Raw genomic sequence first — 24,902 nt, 5'->3', positions numbered from 1 at the left:
AGAAAAGGATATATATATATTCTGTATTACAGAAAAGATATATATATTCTGTGTTATAGAAAAAGATATATATTCTGTTACATGAAAAGGATATATATATATTCTGTATTACAGAAAAGATATATATATTCTGTGTTATAGAAAAAGATATATATTCTGTTATAGAAAGATATATATATATTCTGTGTTACAGAAAAGGATATATATATATTCTGTATTACAGAAAAAGATATATATATTCTGTGTTATAGAGAGATATAAATATATTGTGTTATAGAAGTATATATTCTGTGTTTATATCTGCACTACAAATATTTGTTTTAATGATCTTGACCATTTATTCTTCTTTTCAACAAATTTAGTTGACTTTTCAAATCTTTCCAATGTTTGACTAACCATCTTTAAAAGTGCACGTTCAAAATTCTACTTAGTGTGTTGAGGTGTTATATGTACTGAGTGTTATTATATTTTGTGTTGAAAATTGTATCAATATACCCGATAAAAAACTGTAACAATTAAATAGTGTTTCATTGCTGTCATAAGTTTCTTCATTATGCAGCTCACCAATAAAAAAACAGCTCATGAAAGGAAATATAAAGTTAGGCTTTGCATCTTTATACAGTAATCATAGCTCAAGGTGAATTACTTAAAGAATGTACCTTTTGTATTTAGAAGTAATCACATAACAATGATACACTGTTCGTAGATTGTTTTTCAAATCAAAGTGTTACATTTAAAGATGGTGATCCTAAATAAAGCGACATTTCACAAAACTCATGATTCTATAATTCGGGCAACAGCTCGAGCTAGCTGTGGTTTACGTCACACTTGAATCTATACTTATTTCGTCCCTCTGTTGATACTTTAATTTTTTTGCTATTAAACATAAAATGTGATCCCTTAGTGACATGTTTGTTAACAAATGTAGGCATAACAAGAAGAACACTTGTATCATAAATTACCACTGTACAAGTATTGACACTTGCACCTAATAGTGAAAATTCAACATACAGATTACTTAATTAAATAACACACTGTTTTCAAATAGTAAGTTTGTAATGTATTCGGAAAGTTACTTAAAATCATCATCTAAAGTGGAACTATTACTCTTAAACCCTTTCATATTTACATAACCATTTACACAGATCATTATTGTAACTAACGTTAGAAATTACTGACTTTACAGAAGAAGAAACTGGGATAGATTCTAACAAGTAGTGCATGAGGACCAGACAGTATGATCTTCTTGTGGACCTCATCACCATTAAAGGAAAAAATAATTATTAATCACAAAACAATAATATTTATAAGAATAATTACGTAGTAGCTTGTTATTTATTTGGACAAATATCAAATATAGTCACAGTTCATACATCTATATACTGTAATGTGCTCTGGATGTTAGTCTATTGTTATACGATTACTGTTTTGTTTACGGCTAAAATGCGCCTAGAAGATCACCCAGCAATAATAATGACCTAGAACTAGGTTATCAGTGCCCATGAACACTAGTCTGGTATTAGATCTTATGTCCCTGCCCCTCCCCCCTTTGGGATCTTAGGAGCACATTGTTTTGAACTGTGTTCATACCCCAACTCACAAGCTAGTGAGACCAAATCTAGCACATGTGCTCAAATGCCGCAGCGGGTGCCCTAACAGAGGTTTTTTGGGCACGTCCCTCCCCCCCTCTAGGGTGCTCATTGTCCACCTCATAGAATATTGCAAGATAAGCCAGAGAGTGAGATTAACCTGCATGCGTAAGTACTGAAATCATTGGTTTTCTTTGATCCACAACTAACTGAGGTTACAAAGACTTGCTAACAAAAACCACAAATGAATTCCACCTACAACTAATGATTTTCAAGTTTGTATCTTAACTTTATTGCTGAATTAAAAATGATCAAATGTAAATATCCGAGTTCTGACACCTCCAGAACACTTGACTCTAGCATCACAATGTTCAACACTTCCATCTTTACGGTTTGCGAACATGCTTCTAGCTTAATCCAGTTTTGATCTAAAGACTGGAGAACATCCTAACAGTTGTTTCAGTTATCTTAATAAAAAACACTCTTCTAAGTGAGTAAGCTGACATTGTTGTATTAACAATAAAACTTTGAAACGTTTATCCCAACTTTGAACCTATGGAAATTGTCAAGCAGATAAATTCCAACACAAATCGTTTTTACCATGGATCAGAAATATTTAAAACATTCTTTAAAAAATCCTCAAAGCTGCTTTTTCTTGAGTGAGTTATGGTTGTTGACATTTCTGGTTCAAAAGTTACTAAGATGAAAGGAGATAAATATATCCAGCTAATACAATAATTCAGATAAAATAGTAAAGTACTACAGGATGAAAGATAATCCATAAAATGCTACAGGATGAAAGATAATCCATTAAGTACTACAGGATGAAAGATAATCCATAAAATGCTACAGGATGAAAGATAATCCATAAAATGCTACAGGATGAAATATAATTCATAAAATGCTACAGGATGAAAGATAATCCATAAAATGCTACAGAATGAAAGATAATCCATAAAATGCTACAGGATAAAAGATAATCTATTAAGTGCTACAGTATAAAAGATAATCCATTAAGTGCTACAGGATAAAAGATAATCCATTAAGTGCTACAGGATAAAAGACAGTTTGTAAATAAGACCTAAGTATCTTTCAATCTACAATATATTCAATTCACAAGTACCTTACACATGTGAAATTTTAAATAAACATTTTTTGTTGTATAAAGCAAAGTTCATTACACTTATTAAATTAAACAACTGAAGCTATATAAACCATGTAATTTCTCTACAACCTAAGTTTGTACTTTCTGTTTGTTGTTAAGCATAAAGCTAAAGAATGGGCTATCTGTACTATGCCCGCCACGAATACTGAAACCCGACTTAGCATTATAAGCTCTCATACTTACCATTGAGTCACCTGGGGTCAGTTAAAGACATAATTTGATTATTATTAGAGAACATAAAATGATTCTTTGTGCTCAGTAACTACTTAGTAAAATAACAATATTAATTGTTGTTGTATGTTTACACAAAAAAAACAAGTTAGCCAATAAAACTTATCAACTAGATGGGCACTCAATAGAGCGCATACCCCCACCACGTACCATTTATCATATTATCATACTCGGCTCTAGTAAAATACGAAAACGTGTCTGTACATCTATCAGTATCAACAGACATAGACCATTTTTGGCAGGACAATGAGGAATAATATTCTACATATGTCCACCAAGTTTCATCAAAATCTGATCATTTTTTTACTGAGTTATAGAGCAAAAAATAGTGTGAAAAATCAGTCCCAATTTTAACAGAAATGGATTTTTATTTTTGTGAACTTGACCCTCCAGAAACTAATCACTTCTAAGTTGGGCAATGTTCCAAATGTCTACCAACTTTTGCCTAAATCCATTCAGCCATTTTCAAGAAATCTTGCTGACACACACACAGAGGTGAAAACATACTTTACATCCTTCCAATTTATTCTAGATTGTGAATACATGAACCGACTTAGCCAGAAAAGTTAAATAAAGTATTCCATGTACGATGAGAGCAAACTGTGAATTATGAACTGCATACAAATTTCCACCACCAAAATGTGTAAATATTAATTCTTATTATGCAAAGTGAAATTGATTAGTTGGCACTAAAACATTATGTGCTTTTGACTGCATATTTACATCCGTTAATGTGAAAAGTTAATTACTGTGAAATCATTAATAGCAATTTAAGAATGCTAAATTGTTACACACTTCATTCTAACAGTAATAACACTTGCCAATGAATATTAATGATGCTGCTTTATTTGTATTTATGTCAAAGCTACTGAGGTTTTCTGCCTCTATCCCTAGCTTTGAACTACTAACCAGAGGGAAGACAGGCACTCAGTAAGTCCTATACACCCATCATATACGATAAGTTATTGATTATCACTCCTATAACACCTATTATATATGGTAAGTTAATTGACTGTCACAGCTTAAAGTGCACGGAATATTTGCTGTAACACACAGATTCAAAACCAGCTCTGAAATCTATAGCTTTATCATGAGGACAACCTGTTCCTCCAATGCTTTTCTATTCGTTTCATTATTAATGAGTGTTATGCATGGTTTGCATAAACTATTTAAAATTTTTTACTATTACAATAATCTCTTATTGACCAAGCAAATACCATTATAATGCATGTATATGGACTAGTATGTTTCTAACACAACTATTAAGTTAGGTAAAAACAGTTCATAAAATTTCGAGGATTAATCGCAGTTCATAAGAATGATGTTCCAGGCCTCATGTTGCTTGTTTTTGTTACATTAAGTGGAAAATCTTTCACTAAATAAGTATAACATAGCACCTACCATCATGTCTTAGCAACACAATTGACAGAGATGCCTGTATTGTGACCACTTGTTGTGTTCTAATATACTTTTTACAGCCAGAAGACAAGTAGATGAACTATAGTTAACACCCTGTGCGAGTCTTGTTACCAATCGCAACCTGGCAATAAACTTGAATAGTTCAACTCGTATTTATTACCTTACAATGTAAACTTCCTTCAAATGTGTTAAGGAAATGGTTTTTATGTTCTAATAACTCTTCATATTTGTAAAACATTACACCTTTACTTAAGTATTATCATTAATTTGTCTTTTAAATAGCATACATTCTTGAAAAATTGTTTCATTACACATACATTTGCTGTGGCCAAGTTTTTCTAATGATTATAATTTGATTGTAACTCAGGTTGAGATTGACTACAAATAAAAGTTTCAGTGTATTTTTTTATTTATAATGTTTACTACAGTACCAATATATATGAGTGTGTATATATACAAGTGCCCTAATAATTACTGTTTGCTAGTAAGTGAATGTTCCACAGTAATAAGTCAGGTAATACATGATAAGTTGGTCAACTATTTCTTCACTTTAGGTTTCATGTCTGCATTCATCCTCAATATAGCACCAGGAGCGGGGTAGGGTCGCATCTGATAAAGAGGCCCAGAAGCTGTTGTATCAGCACCAGTCTTTGCTTCACCTTTCCTTTCTAAGCCAGTAGACCAGGTTCCCCTGTGATAATGATAGTTAAATAATACTGTACTGATTGTTCAATAGTGGTTTCTATATTTGTTGTGAGGATAGAAAATCCACCATACACCTTAAATAAAAGTCCAAAGATACAGCTTTGGAGTGGACTGTTTATTTTTATCAAACTTTTTTTATGACGTTTTGACCACTCGTGTGGCTATCATCAGTTGTCTCTATTTTGTGAAATACGTAACATAAGCATTAGAATCAAACAACATAATAAACCCTTATCATACATTTAAAAACACAGCACAACAAATTAACATTAACAAATTTAAAATATTATGCAATGAGAACAACAATAATAGAATAAAAATAAAAGAAGCATTATTTATTCCTGAACTAAAACCTAATTTAAATCAAAACATAGGTGTCACCCTGTATGTTTTCTAAATTGAAACAAAATGTTCACGCAGTATTTCACAAAATAGAGACAGTTATCTGATTGATGGCCACACGAGTCGTTGAAACGTTGGAAAGAAAGTTAAATAAAATAAACAATCAACTCAAAAGCTGTATTTTTGAACTTTTATTTAAAACGGTTTCTATAGTTTTAATTCATAAATTTAAAAGAGAGGCATATAATTATAAGAAGAAGACAATGGAATATAAAAATTACCTAGGAGTATCTGAATATGCTGCTGGATCCATTGGATCCAATTCTTTATCTTCGGGCCTTCGCCTTCCTGGAAATGAAGAGAAAACGTAACTTTTCTACTTATACAGATGCTAGAGATAACTTTTCATGTTGTTTCTGAATCACAATAAATAAGATATTTGAAAACTACTTCAATAAAATTCTTTCAAGTTTAATTTCATATAAAAATTTAAACTTTGTAACACAAGACATTTACAAGTGTTAGAGTATACGGCCCTGATAATAAACTCCTTGAAATATTAAAGGTGCAAGATGCTACACTTTTCTTCAACTAAATGAATAATAATTATAAAATGAAAGTACATTTAAGGGGCACCAATGATTTATGGATTACAAATAATGTATCAGTCTCAGCTACAATGTATGGCTAGTTACAACTTTGGAACATAAAACATCCTCAAATCCAAAGTTGTAAGACTTAAAGTCTGAATGAATCAATTTCTTTTGGAGAGTCACATTTAGAAAAGCAAGACAGTGAGTTATGAGTATGGACCTACTTGGCACTGCTAAATTCTCTGCATCAGCAGGGCATAATCTTAATTTCCCCCGAAAGTGAGCCAAAGGCTGCCTTGAGAGGTCACCTGTTTTAACCACTTGCACCACTATACAGAAGTGTATTGTCTGTCAGTCAGTCAGTATACACTAAAATGACATCACATAAGAGGCACTTAACATTGCAATTTGCAATGTCATGATATCAGTACAATGTGCACGTGCCATGGATCACGAGAAGAATTATTTACTCTGTAGGCTACAACAGAGCATGTTATATGAACTTCAAAAGCAAGAAATAAAAATACTTGTTGCTCTTGAGTTGGTGAACAATGCTATAGAAGATATTCCTGTCCTCAGTCATTGTAACACAATGCTCTCTGAAGTTAGGTAATAGGTTTGAACACTTACATACATATCCCACAAGGAATACCCACAGCTTTTTATGGAGCTTAGATCAAGATTTCTTGTTGACCTTAACCATTAGTTAAAGGTAGTCTGAACTGACTGAATACAATAAAGGTTGTAGTATTAGTCCAATACCATGTCAAAGTATTATCAAGCACAAATTCCATTACTCTGGTGTTAGATAACACCTACACAAATACATCATTTTACAAGCATAAAATATTAGGAAGTAAGAAATGGGAGTACCAGAAAGTAAGAAAATAAGGTAGGAATGGGTGGGATAACATTACAACACTTCCTGGATTTTGTTGATATCTTTGCCATAGTTTTTCTTCCATCTAACCAAGATGGCAGCATTTTCTTTGACTGTATTAATGGCTAAGGCTTGTTTTGCATATTCAGCATTACTGTTTCTAACCTTATACCCATTTTTGCAGTAATGCTCTCTTCACTGAGACAAAGACTTTTCAAGGTTATCAACATAAGATGTTCTTCATTTCTCTCATTTTGTTTTCTTGAAGAACTTATTTTACAAATTGCACTGTTTCAAGTACAACCTTAGATGTCAGTAGGTCACATTTAGTTTGAAAACAATGCAAAGGATCTTCACAAAATCCAAAAGAGGTTGAGGCAACTCTTCTCAATCATAAACCATACTCAAGAAACCTGTTTATTACCGTTTAGAAAAGCCACTAATAATCCCTTCAGTTTCTGCTCTAAATACAACGGGCAGTGGACTGGTCATTGTTAATGGCTATGTCACGAAGGTGTTAAACATCAGGTGATATAATTGATCTTCCATGACCTTTCCAAGCCAGTCTCATAAGCGAACTTTCTACTATCTTTTTCAATTCTCTTAAAATGAAACATTTTGCTAAATAACTATGTATAAGCCTAATTATAGACCAATAACAATTTAGTATTAACAAATAAAATTATAAAACTAAATTATCATAGAAACAAAATCCATACATTGTTATCTAACCAGTAATCTAAAAATGAAGTTGGCATAAGAGGTATGGCATAATCATGTATTAAATATTCGTCAAATAGAAAAGCTTGGACCTTTTTCAAAAAAAAAAAACCTTTGAAAATTTTTTGGGTGATTTGTGTTATAAAATTAAAAGTATGATTTGTATTACAAAACATTTTCTTCTGTATAAAATAGATTGAAAATAAAATTATACGTATTGTACTTATCATTTAAAGAAGAATCAAATTTGTTGTATATCGATGGTATAACTGAAAATTATTTAAATCTAAATAAAATAATTGTACAACTATAACTATTAAATAATGGGGGGTGGATATTAAATGCATACACACATATTAAAATAACCATGAAGTGAAGTATCAATTTTTATTTCACCATCTAGGCCAAGCACTAGCAAGACGTTTGTTTCACTTAACACTGGTTAGATAAGTGAGCTGTTTAAGTATAGTTTTACTGTTGATTAATACCACTATATCAACGTTTTTATTACATGTCACTAAATAATCCAACGGCTATAACCTTTGTATTTAATGTTCCATATTAAATATTATTTATAAACAATATGTTCATTATATATTCAAAATATGTTGCTTCATATGAAACTAACAAAAAACAATGAATCAATAAATTGTGTACATTTTCAATTAATATATATATATATATTTTATATTAATATAATTAATAATTTCAAATTAATATAGGCACGATTACCTCGTCCACCTCTGTCTCGGCCGGTATGCCTGTCCCTTTCCTGATGTCCTCGTCGATCATCCTCTTCCATATCTTCTTTTTCCTCTCCTTCATCTGATTCAGAGTCCTTCAAATAAACAATGTTAAGGTATTAGTTAGATTATTAAAACATCATTTGTGGCTAAAGTGAATAAGCTAAATACATCCTATCACAGAAGCATTTAGTTGACAAAGTTCTGATAATAAAATAACATTAAAGAAGAGAAAAGCATGACATGAAGAAAACAAAGTAAAACACTCACCAAATTAAAGTACATTTATTGATGAATTTGGAAAAAAAAATGTTTTAGACAATGGCTCTTTATCAAGTTTTATTCTCAATACAAACCTATAGAGTTAATGCCAGAAACATTGTTTTCAATTTCGTCATTAGGCTTAATTTAATATGATGTGTTTCACCTTGTTTGTTTTCTTCTACAATTACTTGATAACACATATATTCACTACACTATTATAATGATAATTACATGACTTTTATCAATATTACATCAGCATCATAGTATTATATACTACCACTGTTATAGAATGAACCTTCATCGTATTTTTATTAAAACATTATATACATTAATTCATAATCACAGTTGATAAATTATTACAGATAATGACTTTAATATTAACTTATACACGGACCTGTACTTTTCGACTCCTCTGCTTTATAACATTAACATTAATTCAAGTAAGTCTGGAAGTGTATGTTCCTCACATTTTTATAATTTGTAAAAGTTATTTCAAATTATGCAGTTATCAATCAGAACTTTTGAGTAAAAGTGAAGAGGAGTGAATAATAATAATATGTCAGCCAGACTATATCTGCTGTATCCAGTGCTGACGAGACCTTTCACTCAATACGGTTTTGATTTATAAAACTCATTATAAAGAATCAGGTTGCATACGAAGTTGAAAAACTTGACCGTATCAAATGTTATTAAACTAAGAATAAGACATAATGGAACCAAACAAACAGGTTTCATTTAGAAATAATTGTTACATCCCATAAACATGTTAAAATATTTATCAAAATCACTATCACTGTATATCACCAATCTTACATATACAAATAAGCTATTTGGAACCTATAAAAGAAATATTACTAGCTACCAGTTTAAACTTTGGTTAGCTTGAGAAATTATAAAGTTCATTTAGAATTTCATGATGCAGAGAAACAAGCTCAAACTTACTTAACTAAATAATACTTATTCATGAACATTAAGTTGTAAAATTTGTGCAATACTAGTTAAGCCTAAATAATTTCTTTTTTGTGTAATTGAATAGACTTGTTCTTTAATTTCATGAATAAATTTTGCTTTTTCATAAAGTTATGTTTACACAGTCTGCTATTTACTATAAGTCAAATATATTTAAAAAAACACATGTGATTATCATATATAACAGTTAATCTCCATATCTATGTCATGGTTCATACTGAATTGATCAGATCAATTTCAAGCACTTTATAAGCACTCTCAGAATGTTTTTCAAGTACTTTTTGGAAGCTAAAACCTACATCAAAATCAATTGGATTTCAATAAATTTTTTTTCTCATTTGTTCAACATATGAATGTAGACTAAAAAGAAAAGAAAGACTTTATTTACTGTGCTCAACTCCACAAGTTAGATATATCGATATATTCTGCTATTACAATATTTTCAAGTTTTTGCCAAAAAGGCCCCTTTTCAAGCAATTTGAACCCCTGAAATTCCATTTTCAAAGATTTTCAAGACACCCTGCTATGTACATTTCAGTTACACATCACTGTACATCAGAACTTGAAATATAAATTAATAATAATTTTCTTTATAAAAAAATTCTTATAAAGTTTCTATTTATCATAGAGCAATTAAAATTGTATGTTAACTACATATAAGTTGAAGTAGTAGTCCTTAAAGTAATGCACGTATTCTTTACAACAATTTAGAACATGTAAAACAGAGCATCATTGGTTGTTAATGATTTTACTGGCTATTATTTAATATATATTCCCTTGCATGCAGTCTTGTAAAGAAATGTACTATTGTTGAGATATTAACATTTTCTTTTAATCATATTAGAGACTAAATACATAAATCTTACCTGCGATGTTTTATACAAGTTTTACCTATATAACTAGGTTCTTGCTAGTTTAAAAAGCATTTTACAGTGTACATGCATTAAAGTAGTACTGAAATAAATAACAGTTTCAAATAATCATAGGAATGAACAACTCACACTGCCACTCATGTCCTCATCCCCTTGATCATCCATATCTTCCTCTTCAGCTTCTTTCATAATCGCTAGCAAGATTTAATATCCAATTAGCATAAATGTATACAAAGTACACAGGTACATAATTTTAGACACAAATTACATTGCATTCTTTACAGAGATTACATGTAGTCTATTCTGTAAAGGTTTCTTGCTACAAGAAATTAAGGAAACTTAGAAGCCAAATTAAGTTTTTGGTACATTACGTCATATTCTTTCATAAGATTAACGAAGTCTTTCCAAACACTTATGCACAGACCTGGCTACCCATAAAGTTTGCTCTCAGTAACGTTTGCCTATCAACTGCTCAGTTTTCAGTAGCGAAAGGTGATTTGTTAGTAGCACAAATACAATCCTTCTTAAGGAAGGGGTGAATGTATTCTCCATTACAATATATTTTAGAACACAAAAAGGATGAACTGCAGATCAATGTACACTATAAGATGTCCTCGCCACCTTCTTGGTGTCGTGAATGCTTCTTTCACCTGAGTAATAGCCAGTGGCTTGCTTTCTGTGGAACGTACAAGTATTCACAATAGAGTGACAGAGTTTACAGGTATGTGCATATGGAGGACTTTGAATGAACCGAGTACACATTATGACCCCATAGCTATTTCAAAATGACCGTAGCCAGAGAGAATTTTATGTAGCAGCTATGGCAAAATCTTAGCAGTAGGCAGGTCCGTAAGCACACGTAAGTAATATTTATATTTAAGTTATAACATTCTATGTATGTTCAACAACTTTGGTTTTTTAACAGTTATTGCTGCATATCATAAAATTCTGAGCTAATTCATCACTCTCTCATCTTTTATATTTACAAATAAGGATATTCTGAGATATCTGACATTTCAAGTTGATAATATTACAACTTCAGTTTTAACAATTTATTCTTATATTAAAAAACAACGAAACCTTCGATTATCCCATATTCTATTGTTCACTTTGTCTCGGTAATAAGTTTACTAGAGGCCAAGAGAAAAGTTATTTTATTGAATAAGAATGGCTTGACTGGCAGCTACAAACAAGTATTTACAACTTCAGTAGTTGTCTTAAACAGAACTGTTTATATCATTGAATAATGAACTGATTTGCTTACGTAAATAATAGCATAGTTAGAAAAGAAACAAAATTTTCATATATTTATTGGCCTTTGGTTCTAAATAATCTTCCTGTATCTAATCGTCTCAAAGAAAGTTTGAAATAGAAAAAAAGTCATAAAGAAAAACACAGAGGCACAAAAAAAATTAATCAACTAAATTGAACAAGGTTTCTATTCCACACACACACACTATATTTAATGAAAAAACTATATAATGTGTGGTCTATTAAAACTGCTTAGGTCTATTAGGGACAGAGTCATGTCTATACACAAATTGTCATATTTTGATTTTTACCACGTAATTTGGCCGCAGGTAGTGAAATTTTTGCTTTTGGATGACTTGGTGACAACCATGAAACTTCATCTGTAGAAATATTCCAGTAATAGTGTCTACCCCTGCAAAATATACAAAGAAAACAGTTGTTGAGTACATATATACAGATGAAACACTACAGACCTTTATTTTAACACGTGCAAAATGACTTCACAGTAAAGCTTCCAAGTCTTTTGATTGATGTATAATATCATCAAAACATTATTGCTTACATGGTTCATACCGAATTGCTCAGAACTTTCAATTTCAAGAACTTTCTAAGCATTTTCAAAATGTTTTTCAAGCACTTTTTGGAAGCTAAAACCTTCACCAAAATCAATTGGATTCCACTGAAATTTTATAAAATTCCTATTTATTTGTTCAACATATTAATGTAGACTAAAAAGAAAAGAAAGACTTTACTGCGCTCAACTCTGCAACATGTATTAAAGTTAGATATATCAATATCTACTGCTATTATAACATTTTCAAGTACTTTTGCCAAAAGAAATTCTAAAGTTCAAGGACTTTCAAGGATGCATGTGCACCCAGTGCATATGGTTGTCCCTTATTATCGTTATTTATTCCACTGTAAAATACACTAATGCAGGTTTTCTCAAACTATGATATGCGTACTCTCAGTGGCACGTCAGTTGTTGTGAACTGCTATGCCTAATGAGTTATTTGTACAGCACTAGCTGTTCTCAAGTAGATAAGAAACTACACAGTTGTACAATAATTTGATCAAAATTATAAAAGTGGTATGCAGAGAAATACGTTTGAGAATCCCTGCAATAATGTATTAAAAAGATGTGTTGTTCGACCCCTCTATCTGCTCGGCAGACAACCAACTCGTTAGTATACAACTGAAACACTCCAGGAAATATATTTGGTATAAACTTTTATATTTATGGCAAATAAAACAAAAGGGAATCCTTAATAGCCATGAAACTTGAAATTCTTTTAGACAGGATCAGAATACAATAATTTATGAGACCTTTTGTTTTTCCTTTTTATTATCTATATTTTTGTCCCAGCAATACCAAGCATGGGGGATGCGTATACCCAATTCGAATTTATTACTCATTAGGATCTCTACCAGCCTACCCTCAGATTGAAATTCTTTTAGTAAATTAATCTGAGACCTTGGGCATAGTCAAATAATCAATCAAAAGGGTTTGACCTCCTGAGCCCAAAACTGTAACTAGATCTCAAATCGGTCACAAGATGATGGAGCTATGAGCTAAAAGTTTGTACTTGATAAAAACAACAACTCTGAGCCGTTCTATGACCCGCTATATTGCAGGTAAAAATATCTAAAGTTAACAGATATTTTTATTTTGCTACAGAGAAATTTCATGACTAAAGTTCTCTTAAAAACAAAAATACATATAATCCTTTGGTGTATTAAAACAACTTTCAAATAATTAAACCCGAATATCTGTATTTCAGTTCTTCTTTGAAATACATTCTACTACTTTTTCCTCAGGTTAATAAAACTTAACATAAAAAATTAAGCAAAAATATTATGTACTAGAGCTTCTCAGGGGTTTATTTTTAATTACATTGATTTTAACTAGTAATTGGACAATAAGATAAGTAATAATAAACCCATTTGTACATCAAAGGACTGCCCTTTTAAACTACTTACATCACTTAAGATGCAATACATTAAAACACCACCATTGACTTTTCACTAGCTTTATGTTTAACCCTTTGAATACAACTCTTTCAAACGTGCATGGAATTTTTGCAAGCTAAACACTGTATACAGCACACTCACATTCAATTGCCAGAGGTCGACTGTACCCTATGTGGCAAATCAGCAGTCAATGGATTAATGTGATCAAATACATCACAATAATGACTACATATCTAGGTATACTTTCTTTTGTATAGATTGTAACATTAAGCTGTAGGGTAAGAAACAAAATTTAATATTATTCTAATAGTTTAATATTATTTCAAATTTGATTAGTGACTGATGTTTTGAATGGCATTTTTAAATCATTAAAAAGTTACGATTAAGAAAGAAACACTTCAAATACTGATTGCTGAATTGTTTAAATGTTACATTTTTCCCACTGTAATTGCATTAAATAAACTTAGTATCTAAGTTTTTTTGATTACAGAATTACAGTAGTGTATAAAATGTTTGGCTTCAACAATAAAGGAGCCATGCTAAAGAAACAGGTGAAAAGCAGAAATGTAAAAAAGGGGAAAAAATAGGGTAACCTAATTTTTTGTATAAATTTCAATTACTGTAATTATGTCCAATCAAATTATTTAATACATACAGAAATTAGGAAAATAATTAAGAGTATTTAGCCAACTCAGTTTATAACATTAAAACAATATAAATGTAGCTTTGTAGAATGGATGATAATTGTCTGTTGTAGAGGACTTTGTTTCGACGTATGGACTATCCAGTACAGTGCAACAGAAAAAAACAGTGTCTATAATCATCACATACTTTAGATGTGATGTATATTTTACATTTGTAAATAATTTTTTATGCTTTTGATGCAAATTCAAGAGAGCAGCTTATCTTATGAATGGGAGACAGGTGATTATTTTGCATGACAACAGTCAACCAATAATGTCACTAATCTGTTAAGTTTTAAAATCATGTTTTTTCTACCCTATGACATTTGGTTTTTAAACAACTCAAATCTTCAAAGTCAACTGACTTAACTCAATTTGCTCAGTTTATGATTCAGAATGAAAAAAACTGCCAAAAATTTATACTTTTGATTGAATGTTAAAAGGTGATTTTAATGATATTAAACTCTAAATCATTTTTTTTTAGAAAATTTTGGAACGTATAATCCATGAAAATGTTACACCACATACAGACTTAACAAGAAACATAATTCATAATGTTATAAAAATGTCAAATCAAAATTAGTAACTTTTTATAAACGTAATAACTAAATTGCGAATACATCTTTTATTATTTTTCAATATTTGTTCCATTAACCAATCAACCACTGTAGAAGTTGTGTACGTTTATTAATCATATTCTAAGACTGATAGATTTCCAAGCAACACTAATTGGAAGGTTTAGAAATGTATTGATAATTACACGCCGGGGTCGTATACTTCTTCCCATCCCTCTGGTAAAGGGTACTTTTTCAGCATTCTCAGACGTTTTCTCTCTGTTGTTGGAGATGCCTGTCTCTTCCCTAAACCCCAGTGCTCATGACAAAATGTGGTACATTCATGGTAAATATTGTATTTATTAGGACAACCAACAGCAAAATGTTCTTCTTCTCCTTCAGTGGGATCTGTTTCTATAATGGACTGAGAGATTTTGTGAGGATCATCATAATCTTCTGCAATAACTTCTTCTTCAGGCTCTGAAAGAGGATATTGAATTTTATGGACTACCAGTCTATAGAATATACAGTAATCAATAGTACATTAATGATACATCTTATCCCACACAAATGTCATAACTGAATATATCTATATAACTTAATATATTAGTAGGCTACAAATCAAACTAACCAAATGCTCTTCAAGAGAGAATTTTTCTGGAATACATTTTTAGTTAATAAATACCAGGATACATGTATATCCTACTCACTCACCAAGTTATGATACGTGAGGGATAAATCATGAACAATTTGGCAATTTTTTTAGCCTAATCAGCTACAGCTGGTTATAATTACTCTACACCAGTAACATAAATATCAGAATTGTTACTTATATGTATATTTAATTGCAATATTGTACACATCCACAGTGTCAAAACCATTAATTTTAAATGTGATACATTTTAAATTAGTCAACATAAGACTTGCCTTATACCAAACTAAAGCTCCACTTTCTACTCAAACTTTAAAAGAAAAAAAGCTTGATCTTTAACTACTGTAACAAGCCAAGGAAAAGAAATTACACTTATATGAAATATATGTATTCTATACAATTGTGTTTATTGTAATGTATAAAATAATATTATTCTTACTATCAATGTAAAAAACAATAAAGACAATTATTAAACACAACTTTTACAAAATATCAAACACCGATAAAAGAGGGTTTAGCCAGGACTTTAAAATTAAACAACTCAATCTCCAAATACAAATGCCAAGCTCAAAAATATTCAAAGAAGTAACAATGTTAATATCAAAATTACAAAATAATAACAACATAACTCAGGGAAAAAAAAAAAAGAGCCCCAAGAAAAAAAACAATTTTTTAAGATAATTAACAATAACAATATTTAATACTTCTCACAGAAATAACACTAAATCATTAATAAAAGATCAAGCGAATATAATCTTTGAATTAATCAAATATCTTATGTATCCTAGTTTCACTAATCTCTAGCCTAACAACCTCTCGTCAGTCTAACTTTTATTGTCTTGCAAGATCACAGGATTGTATGTTACATGACTAGCTACATAACATTTATTTTACATAACCTTGAACTTAGTTCCATATGTCACCACTGTTTGTGCCTGTATGTGTTATGTGGTTGACATACTGTAAAATATTCTCCTCTCTTTTCACTCATAATTTTGTTGCTGATGCCAACTCATTCATAAATCAATAACAAACCATCAGTTCAAACCTCATCAGCCAAACCATGCCACATGGTATTTACTAACAGAGAGTTAATTTTGTGAAACAAGTAGTCTAGATCCAGGCTTCCACAATTTATGATATCAAATTTTTAAGATTTTAAGTTCTCCTTTGCATTCCACTATTCAATCTGTTCAAGGAATAAACAATCTATAAAAGCATGCCAAATTTAAACTTAAATATTGTAACTTATTGTCATATACATTATTTCTTTCAATAAAATTATTTATTAATTTGAACCATTATTATGAGGTATATGTTAATCCTTCCCGGCTTGTAATAATTGAAAACGTCACGTTATGGAGATTGTACTACAAATACGTTTTTATCTGTTAGGTGATAGAATCTTATAACTTCGCCCAATCACTTGACTATTTGAGGACTTGATAAAAGATGAAACTAAAATGTGTTCATTTATTAAGAGCTACCAGCAGTTATGGGTGCATTATAAGAATCACAGTCAATCCCTTTACATGGATTGTGGGTAGTAGGGTGCTGCCATCTGGCTGCCTTCCTTCTGATCAATAATTCAGAATTAGTCATGGTGGCTGATAGTCTTAGTAGCTTTACCATAAATACAGTTGAATTCAGAAGATGGCTTGAATGGGTAATGAAGAAAAACTTTAATATAAGTTTAACTTACCTGATGATGACAAAACCTTGTCGAAACATTGTACATTTGCTGTTATGTTAAACTTATATTAAAGTTTTTCTTTATTGCCCATTCAAGCCGTCTCCAACCATTATTAGTCTCAAAGTGGGTTCCTCGTCATCGAAATTAAAATATGTTTAAGTCAACTATATTAGTATACTAACAGTTCAAAAAAATGGAAAAATAGAATAGTTCAAACCAGCTTTTCATGTTCGATTAGTTTTAAAATCTTACAAGTTACAGTTTCATAATGTTAAAGCAATATGGTAAATTTAGACCAGATAAATGACACCGATAATAGAACATGAATTTCGGTTATATCTGTGATTGGTGTGTATGTATGTTTATATACTGTCCTATATCCAGCTTCTACCTAGATTATTTTTGCCAATGCTATGTAAATAAAGTTGTAAGTTGCCAGTAAACATGGGCCTAAATGTTTTCCTGGGTACTTAACTTATAACTACTACTCTGTTTAATCATTAGTTGATTGAGTGCTCCGAAAGATTTCATTTTTTAACAATTCTCTGTTAATTTTATTTCACTTTCAGACTAAATAACAAACGTTTGAGCAGAAATATATTATGTTTAGGTCAATTCATCATATACTATAGTAGTATTGGTACGTACATTTTTATGATATATTTATTTAATTGAAAAAGTGCCAAACTTCCCTAACAAAGAATAATTACTCTTAAGCATAATAGTAACAGTAATACTCAGTAGTACTAATACTACTACTAGTAATATTAATGTTACTAACACTTATCATTACCACCACTAAATATTACTACACTGGTTTAACTTAAGTTAAAGTAAGTTAGGCTTAACTACCTGAATTTAACTTATTTTGATTTTTCTCGTTTTCCGACTTTTTATCCGGTTCCAAAATATCAGATTCAATCTGAACAATTCCTCGTTTTTGAAGCCGTGCAAGTAATGCTGGTGGAAGTGGCATCGTTAATAATAATGTAGTGACAACTATTTACATTTGCAACGTTAGTTAGTACGCAAAAAAATTAACTTAAGCTCACTTATGACTTGGCTTAAAGAAAATGTGGTTCAGTGTGTAACTTGTAAGAACAGGTGATACTGCTCCTCTAATAAAAATATTTTTTAAATCGAAAAAAATGGACTATTTGGTCTTTAATGTTTAACGATTAAAGGCTTTCCTTGTACATTCACATACTACAACTAAGAAAAGTCAAAATTGAAACCCACTCTTTATTTTGCATTTTTAAATGGACTTATCTGATACTTACCTGAGAAACCACAAATATAAGAGTTCCATTCTTGAGCACATGTTTATTGTAATATGTAAAAGAGTAAGTAAATTGCAAGTTTTAATAAGACTAATGTGATAAAAAATTCTGTTAAACTATCACTTATTAGTAAACTTTTTTATTTTAATATAATTCAACTATAGTGATTATTAGACTCTCGTGTCCGGTCATTCGTAGATGTTATGTAGGCGCGGATTGTTATGACGTTTTAGGTGTCGGCAAGAATATCTGTGAAGTCGCATTTGACTGCTCAGTCGAATAATACAAGTTAAAACTTGTACAGATATATATATTTCATTGAAAAATGGCAGAGGAGTATAAAGGACGCGTAATTGTTTTTAGTATAACAGGGTGTTCGCACTGTAAGAGTGCAAAATCATTGTTAACGGAGAGAAACATACCTTTTGTGGATGTAAACTTAGATACCTTTCCAAATTTGCGTGAAGAAGTTAAACGGCGGACTAACAGAAGCACGGTACCTCAGGTTTTTTTCAATAATATCCATGTTGGAGGGAACGAAGAACTGCAAAATCTTGTAAGTTTACACGTTAAAAACAACAGTGCAAAAATTTCGCCCACTGCCTCTCAGTATGTTTAATATAACTTATAAATATATAAGACACTAGGTTTGTTGGTGTGGAAATGATATTGAAATCAAATATAATCCACTTCTGATCTTGCATTACCTTTCATGTATCTTATAATGTAAGAAGCGACTTCAGATATAACATAATGGGGTGTCTATGAGTTTGTTTAAATTGTTAATATTTTCTGATCAAAGCAAGCTACTTAATTGATCAGAACTAAAAATTTACTTGGTAATGAAAGAAAGAATGAAATATAAATTACGTTCTAAACCTGATACTTGCTCATACACTTTCACTAGTTCCCTGTTTAGATGGTGAAAAAGAAATAAAACATGCATAAACACGTAGGGGGCTGGATAAGAAATTAAAAGGAATATCACATTTTGTCCTGAAAATGGTAATCACTCATATTTTACAACATGTTAATACAAGTGTGATATTAATTCTCAAACCCTTCACATAACCTTGTAATTTGAGAATACATTTAGCTTTTAAACAAACCAGTGTGCTTTTATACTTGTTGTTTTGTATATAAAATGATACTTTTGTGTTACAAATTTGTATGAGATTCTGTTCTTGTAATCATTTTTTTCCAGCATTTTCAGCTTCAACAGAGGTTTCCAGTGAATAAAGTTTTGATTAGTTTTCCTGTGGTTCGTACATGAATCATGTTTTGAGATAAAAACAAATTTGTTTTCTTTTTTTTTAAAAGTTAACTATAGTCCTATGAGTAGAGTTTGTTATTTTGAAAGTGTTAGATTCTTTAAAGTATTACCTGTACCTAGTAGTAGTAGTTTGTGCTGATGGGTTTAATTTTTTTACTAAATCTTTTTGGGAATCTGCAGGAGGATTGTAGGAAAATAACTTGACACTACACATGTACTTCTTATAAAAAATGTATCTAGTATTAGAAAAACTATCATTTTTGAAGTTTAAAAACATTTGGGTGATAATAACTCATTTATTTATTAGATGAAGAATGAAGATAAGTGGCAAGCACTAATACAAGAAATCAAAGAAAATGAACCACCTGAAGATGCCCCTACTCCCCCTGCAGAAGATGCTTTTGTTGATAGTGACAGTAAAGGTATTGTGTTCATTTACACTTATTTTCTGTTCAACATGAATAAGAACTAATGGCTTGCTACAAAAAATTATGTTAAAGCCCTGAAATGTATTTTTCCCCTGATTAACTTCTGGGGTCTTATAAGATAGTAGTGTACTAGTAAAATTAAGGAAGAGGCTAGGTATCTAGTGACGGTTCTGTAGTCTGTAGTATTTTCAAATGTTATTTGTATGGTAAACTGAGTATTAACTTTTCACTGTGTATAGCCTTGCATTAATATATTTTAAGGGTGTTATTCTCTCAATAAAGTGATTTAATATAATATTGGTATTATGAAACGTATACGAGTGTTCTTTTCATCTCATGTTCTTATATTTGCTCTCTACACTTGTGAATGTTTCAGCCATCACTGGTTACCTAACTACTTACTAGAATAAATAAAATGTGGATTAGTAATCCATGATAGGAAGATTACTACGAATCAATGAGACATTTGATTATATTTTCTTTTTTTTTTTGGAATGGTTTAGCATTGTGAGGTGGGTGTACGTACTTTCAACGAAATGATTACCTTTGATATGCCAAGGTTTTCCAACAGCTCTGTGAAACAGTAGATAGCATCTTTGTACACTTTGGTTACACCTTGATGTCTACCTTTTGGTACTGACACATCAGTGGTGTTATCACTAATGCTAACATCATTTAGAATTAGGGTGCTATAATTGCATATATCCAAGTTTATTGCCATATTGCTGGTCACAGTTTTTCGTTACATGTGACATTTTCACCAGATGATTGGTGAAAGATTTTTTGTCACTGCTGCTTCTGGTTAGCACAGTTAGGCCTCAGAAATTGATGACAGTTTATATCCACATGGTGGTCTCCCTCTAATTGCATCTGCTTAGCTGAAAGTTTGTGGGATCTATCAGCTACACCACAATCAAAAAATGTATTCACTTCCTATTTGTAAGGACCAATTAATTTTTTGCACCATATTTTGGACACTTAGCCCATCCAAGTGTCTTCAAAATTGAAAATGTGAATTATGCTAGCAAAGCCAGTCTCCCTGCTTGATATGAAACCTAGGGAACTGGTAGCATGCATGTTAATGGCTTTGAAGTTTTCATATTGCTTGTATCTTCTTATACATTGCCCGGCATCTATTCCTTAATTCCCTGATACACATATGAACTAAATACATATTTATATAGACAAAAAATAAAATTTTTGTTCTTGTACAAGCAATGTTAATAGTGCCATAAGTTGGCAAAGGCACAACTGATTTTCATTCTAGGAAGTTATTTACATTGGAGAAGTATATATTATAATATCCTTATTCCTGATTGGGAAAAATAGGTAAAGTACAATTAATCACATTTTCAAAGTTGGACAGATGTTGGTACCTTTTCTTGTGAACTAGCTGTTACAGTCTTTAAATAATTTTTTTAAAATTTGACCTAGGCTTAGGAGAAATGTTTAGATTCAGGACAAATATATAACCACACAAAGAGTTTACCACAGTTTCATTAATATCTACCAGGATGGACACGGATGTAAAATATTTAGGGAATCAAGTTCCCATGTCTGAAGAATGAAGGGGGTTATGTATGTATTAGGCACAATTTTAGCAACCAGAAGGTACCATTAATATTGGTTATAAAGTTACTAGTTGCTGGGAAGTTCAAGTTTATTAACCCAACAGACATTAAACATAGCAAATTCTTTTTTATGTTACACTTTAAGAACAGTAAGACAAAAGGTCATAAATTTCAGATTTGAAACAGTCAGACACATCTCCAGTTGAAATAATGGTAAGTTTGTGGAACAGATTGTTATCTAGAGTGGTGGAGGCTGCAGTTAACAAAAAAAGTGAAGATTAATAGATATTTGGGGATCAGGGCTGGATTTAGTGATTAGTTTTCCATTTATGAGGAAGGTCATTCTTGATGGGCCAAGTGGTTCCTTGATATTCCATAATTTATATTTTTAAAAACTTGTGAAGGCATTACAGCAGTAATGAGTTTGGTTATTTTTCAAGATGATTCTGGTCCAATATTGAAGTGTGAAGAAGATGAATTTTACTCATTGGCTAAGGAGATAAAGGACAGTGGTGTGCTTAAAGACCATCGTCAAGGACTTTTCCATGTTGTACGTCGTTCAATTACCAGTGAAGAGTTGGTTAGTTGGATGAAAGAAACTAAGAATATGGGTAACATACTTTATATTTTGATGCTATTCATGAGTGGAAAAAATACTTCATTTTGAGCATTGTGTAACATATGTTCAAAGTAAATTGTTATGGTAATTGATTTTAGATTTCTTTGATGTATGAATTGACAGTTTGTAAGCAGCATAATCTTTTTCTTTTCTTTGGTCTCCAGTTATTGTATGTCATTTGAGAAGTTAAATCCATTTTATTTCCTCTAGAATTTCTTTGTGAAATCATACTTAAAGTTTGCTTGGGACTTGAGTCCTGGTAGCTCAGTTAGTAAAAACATTGGGCTCAGAGCACTAATGTGAATTGGAATTCCTGGGTTCAAGTCCCAGTTAGGGCAAATGTCTTAACGTCCTAATACATTACATTGAAACCCACCCAAAGGGGTCACATGAGCTGAGTAGACAGTGAATCAAGTTATCCATGTATATACTTGACATATTGGTCGGACTGGTGTGCTGTGTGTGATAGTGTTATTGACCTTGAGATGTTGTGTTGTGAGCTTGTTTAAATGTGTGTGTGTGTGAGTGTTTATGTGTGTAAATTGATTTGGATAAAAGTTACCAGTTAGGAACTTGAGACCTAGGTTGAAGCTCTAGATAGGGCAGATCTCTTGACATCAAAAGTGTCAAACAGTAATTTGGCAGTTTCAATGGGATTGCGATCGTATTCTATTTACTGCTGCTATTCTGCAAGGCATGCTTTCAGCTATGCTTTAAGATGTACTTGTGCAGGGTCCCCAAAAATGTTCTGTTTCAAGAGTAAATAAATCCAAAATTATGAGTAACAGATATTTCTATTTCTTACTTTTAAAATTCATATATCATGTTGTATTCTAGGCTACAGAGTGCATAATTCTTCTTGTGACTCATCGTGATTTTAGTGTCTTCTGACTGACTGACAGACAAAACCCTACTATATAGTGGTGCGAGAGGTTAAAATAGATGACCCCTACAGATGGCTATTGGCCACCTTTTGGGGGAATAATGTACTTTGTAGTTCAGTTTGTTATATTATTTGTTTTCTAAACCTTACCATATGATAATGGCTTGAAATTTTTGGTTAAAGTTAGCTCGTCCAGATAATCCTGTTTTTGTTTTATTGGGTTAAGATCTGAACAAGTCTTATTCACACACACACACACAAATATATACAAACATTTTTCATAAAAATAATTTTAGATATTCCCAAAATGTTTTAGTGATTAGTAAATTCAGGTAGGTGTAGACCTCTAGTATTTTAAAATGCAGAAAATACAGACATAAAACGAAATAGATCCTCAACATCAGGACTACGTACTATACATTTTTTCTTTCTTGCGAGAACCATCACAGAATGTGGATGTGCTTTATGTGATGTATATGTCAAGTAACAGTGGCATTAAAAATATAGAAGTTGATGTTCATTTCCAGTTACATTAAAAATGGATATTCAGAGTTATAGAATAAAGAGTGATATATTCTCTAGTGGAAGACATTTTAAGGGTTTATGCACCCAGCTAAAGAACACATTGTAAAACCAAGTCATGTTCACGTTATATCAAGGAAAATGCGATTCTCCTTTATATTGTATTTTAGCTTTTTCAAATTTTCTCATGTAAAAATACAGTTTATTATAATAGTTACCTGTGTATGTTGGAGCCGACGATTAATAGAATTTGATAATCAATTAATCACCAAGCTCTTTCATCGATTAACTTCAATTAATTGATTATTCTCACAAGACTTTATAGGAGAATTAATTGCAAATAGTAATAATTGGAAACACTAATTTTAATAAGTTGATTATTTTCATGAGGTGTGACACTAATAGATTAAGTTGAACAACCTTGAATTTAAAATAATAATGAGGAATAATTTCAATATTTCGTTTAGTTGAATAATCAGAATCAGTAATACTTAGAAACATTAATTTTGCTTAGTTGATTATTTTCATGATAATATCTGATTTAATCATAATTTTAATTAACTGATTATTTTATGTGACACTGATGTAATTGATGCTTATAGATAATCAATTGGTCGAGTTTATTTCCTAACTCTACTGTATATATATATATATATATATATAATCTTTTTTTTAATGTTTTACTTATGCTTTACTAGCTTAACCCTGTTAAATAACCCATTTTTATTTCTCTCAGATCAAGAAAATGCTATAGAAACAGGAAAACAGCTTGTTGAAAGGCACTTCTTGGTGCCTTTGAGAAAAGGAACAACCTTTAAAGATGACAGTAATGCACTTTATAGGATGATAGATTATCAGTGGGAAAATGCTCTTAATGCTATTCCAATTTCAGAGTGTAAAGCAAGGCAAGGTAGGTTGAACTTTTATATATGAACAATTTAAAAGAAAGGTTACATGTCAGCAATTTCTGAAAGGGCCATAAACTGACCAAAAAATATATTTTTCATTAATTTGTGATTTGTTAACAAAT

General features: G+C 31.0%; 2 protein-coding genes across 2 annotated transcripts in view; one reads left to right on the top strand and one right to left on the bottom strand.

The window, feature by feature from the left end:
* Positions 1–4,789: 4,789 nt before the first annotated feature.
* LOC106472369 (polyglutamine-binding protein 1-like) lies at positions 4,790–18,401 on the bottom strand. Its single transcript, XM_013933007.2, has 7 exons — positions 18,149–18,401; positions 15,158–15,431; positions 12,055–12,155; positions 10,622–10,686; positions 8,377–8,482; positions 5,733–5,799; positions 4,790–5,095 (listed from the first exon to the last, which is right to left on the bottom strand). The coding sequence occupies exons 1-7, from the start codon at positions 18,270–18,272 to the stop codon at positions 4,942–4,944; spliced, it is 891 nt and encodes a 296-aa protein (XP_013788461.1). The 5' UTR covers positions 18,273–18,401; the 3' UTR covers positions 4,790–4,941.
* A 356-nt stretch (positions 18,402–18,757) lies between these two features.
* Positions 18,758–24,902, top strand: part of LOC106472365 — a 20,025-nt gene continuing 13,880 nt past the window's right edge. Inside the window, exons 1-4 of the mRNA XM_022400953.1 lie at positions 18,758–19,132; positions 20,157–20,271; positions 22,289–22,459; positions 24,609–24,782. Coding sequence (XP_022256661.1) covers positions 18,902–19,132; positions 20,157–20,271; positions 22,289–22,459; positions 24,609–24,782 — 691 coding nt within the window. The 5' untranslated portion in view covers positions 18,758–18,901. The remainder of the gene's footprint in view (positions 19,133–20,156; positions 20,272–22,288; positions 22,460–24,608; positions 24,783–24,902) is intronic.

Source organism: Limulus polyphemus, unplaced genomic scaffold (assembly GCF_000517525.1).
Source record: "Limulus polyphemus unplaced genomic scaffold, Limulus_polyphemus-2.1.2 Scaffold5275, whole genome shotgun sequence".
In the NCBI taxonomy this organism is placed as follows: Eukaryota; Metazoa; Arthropoda; class Merostomata; order Xiphosura; family Limulidae; genus Limulus; species Limulus polyphemus.
The sequence above is the reverse complement of the archived record's forward strand: the minus strand, read 5'-3'. Positions and strand labels throughout refer to the sequence as shown.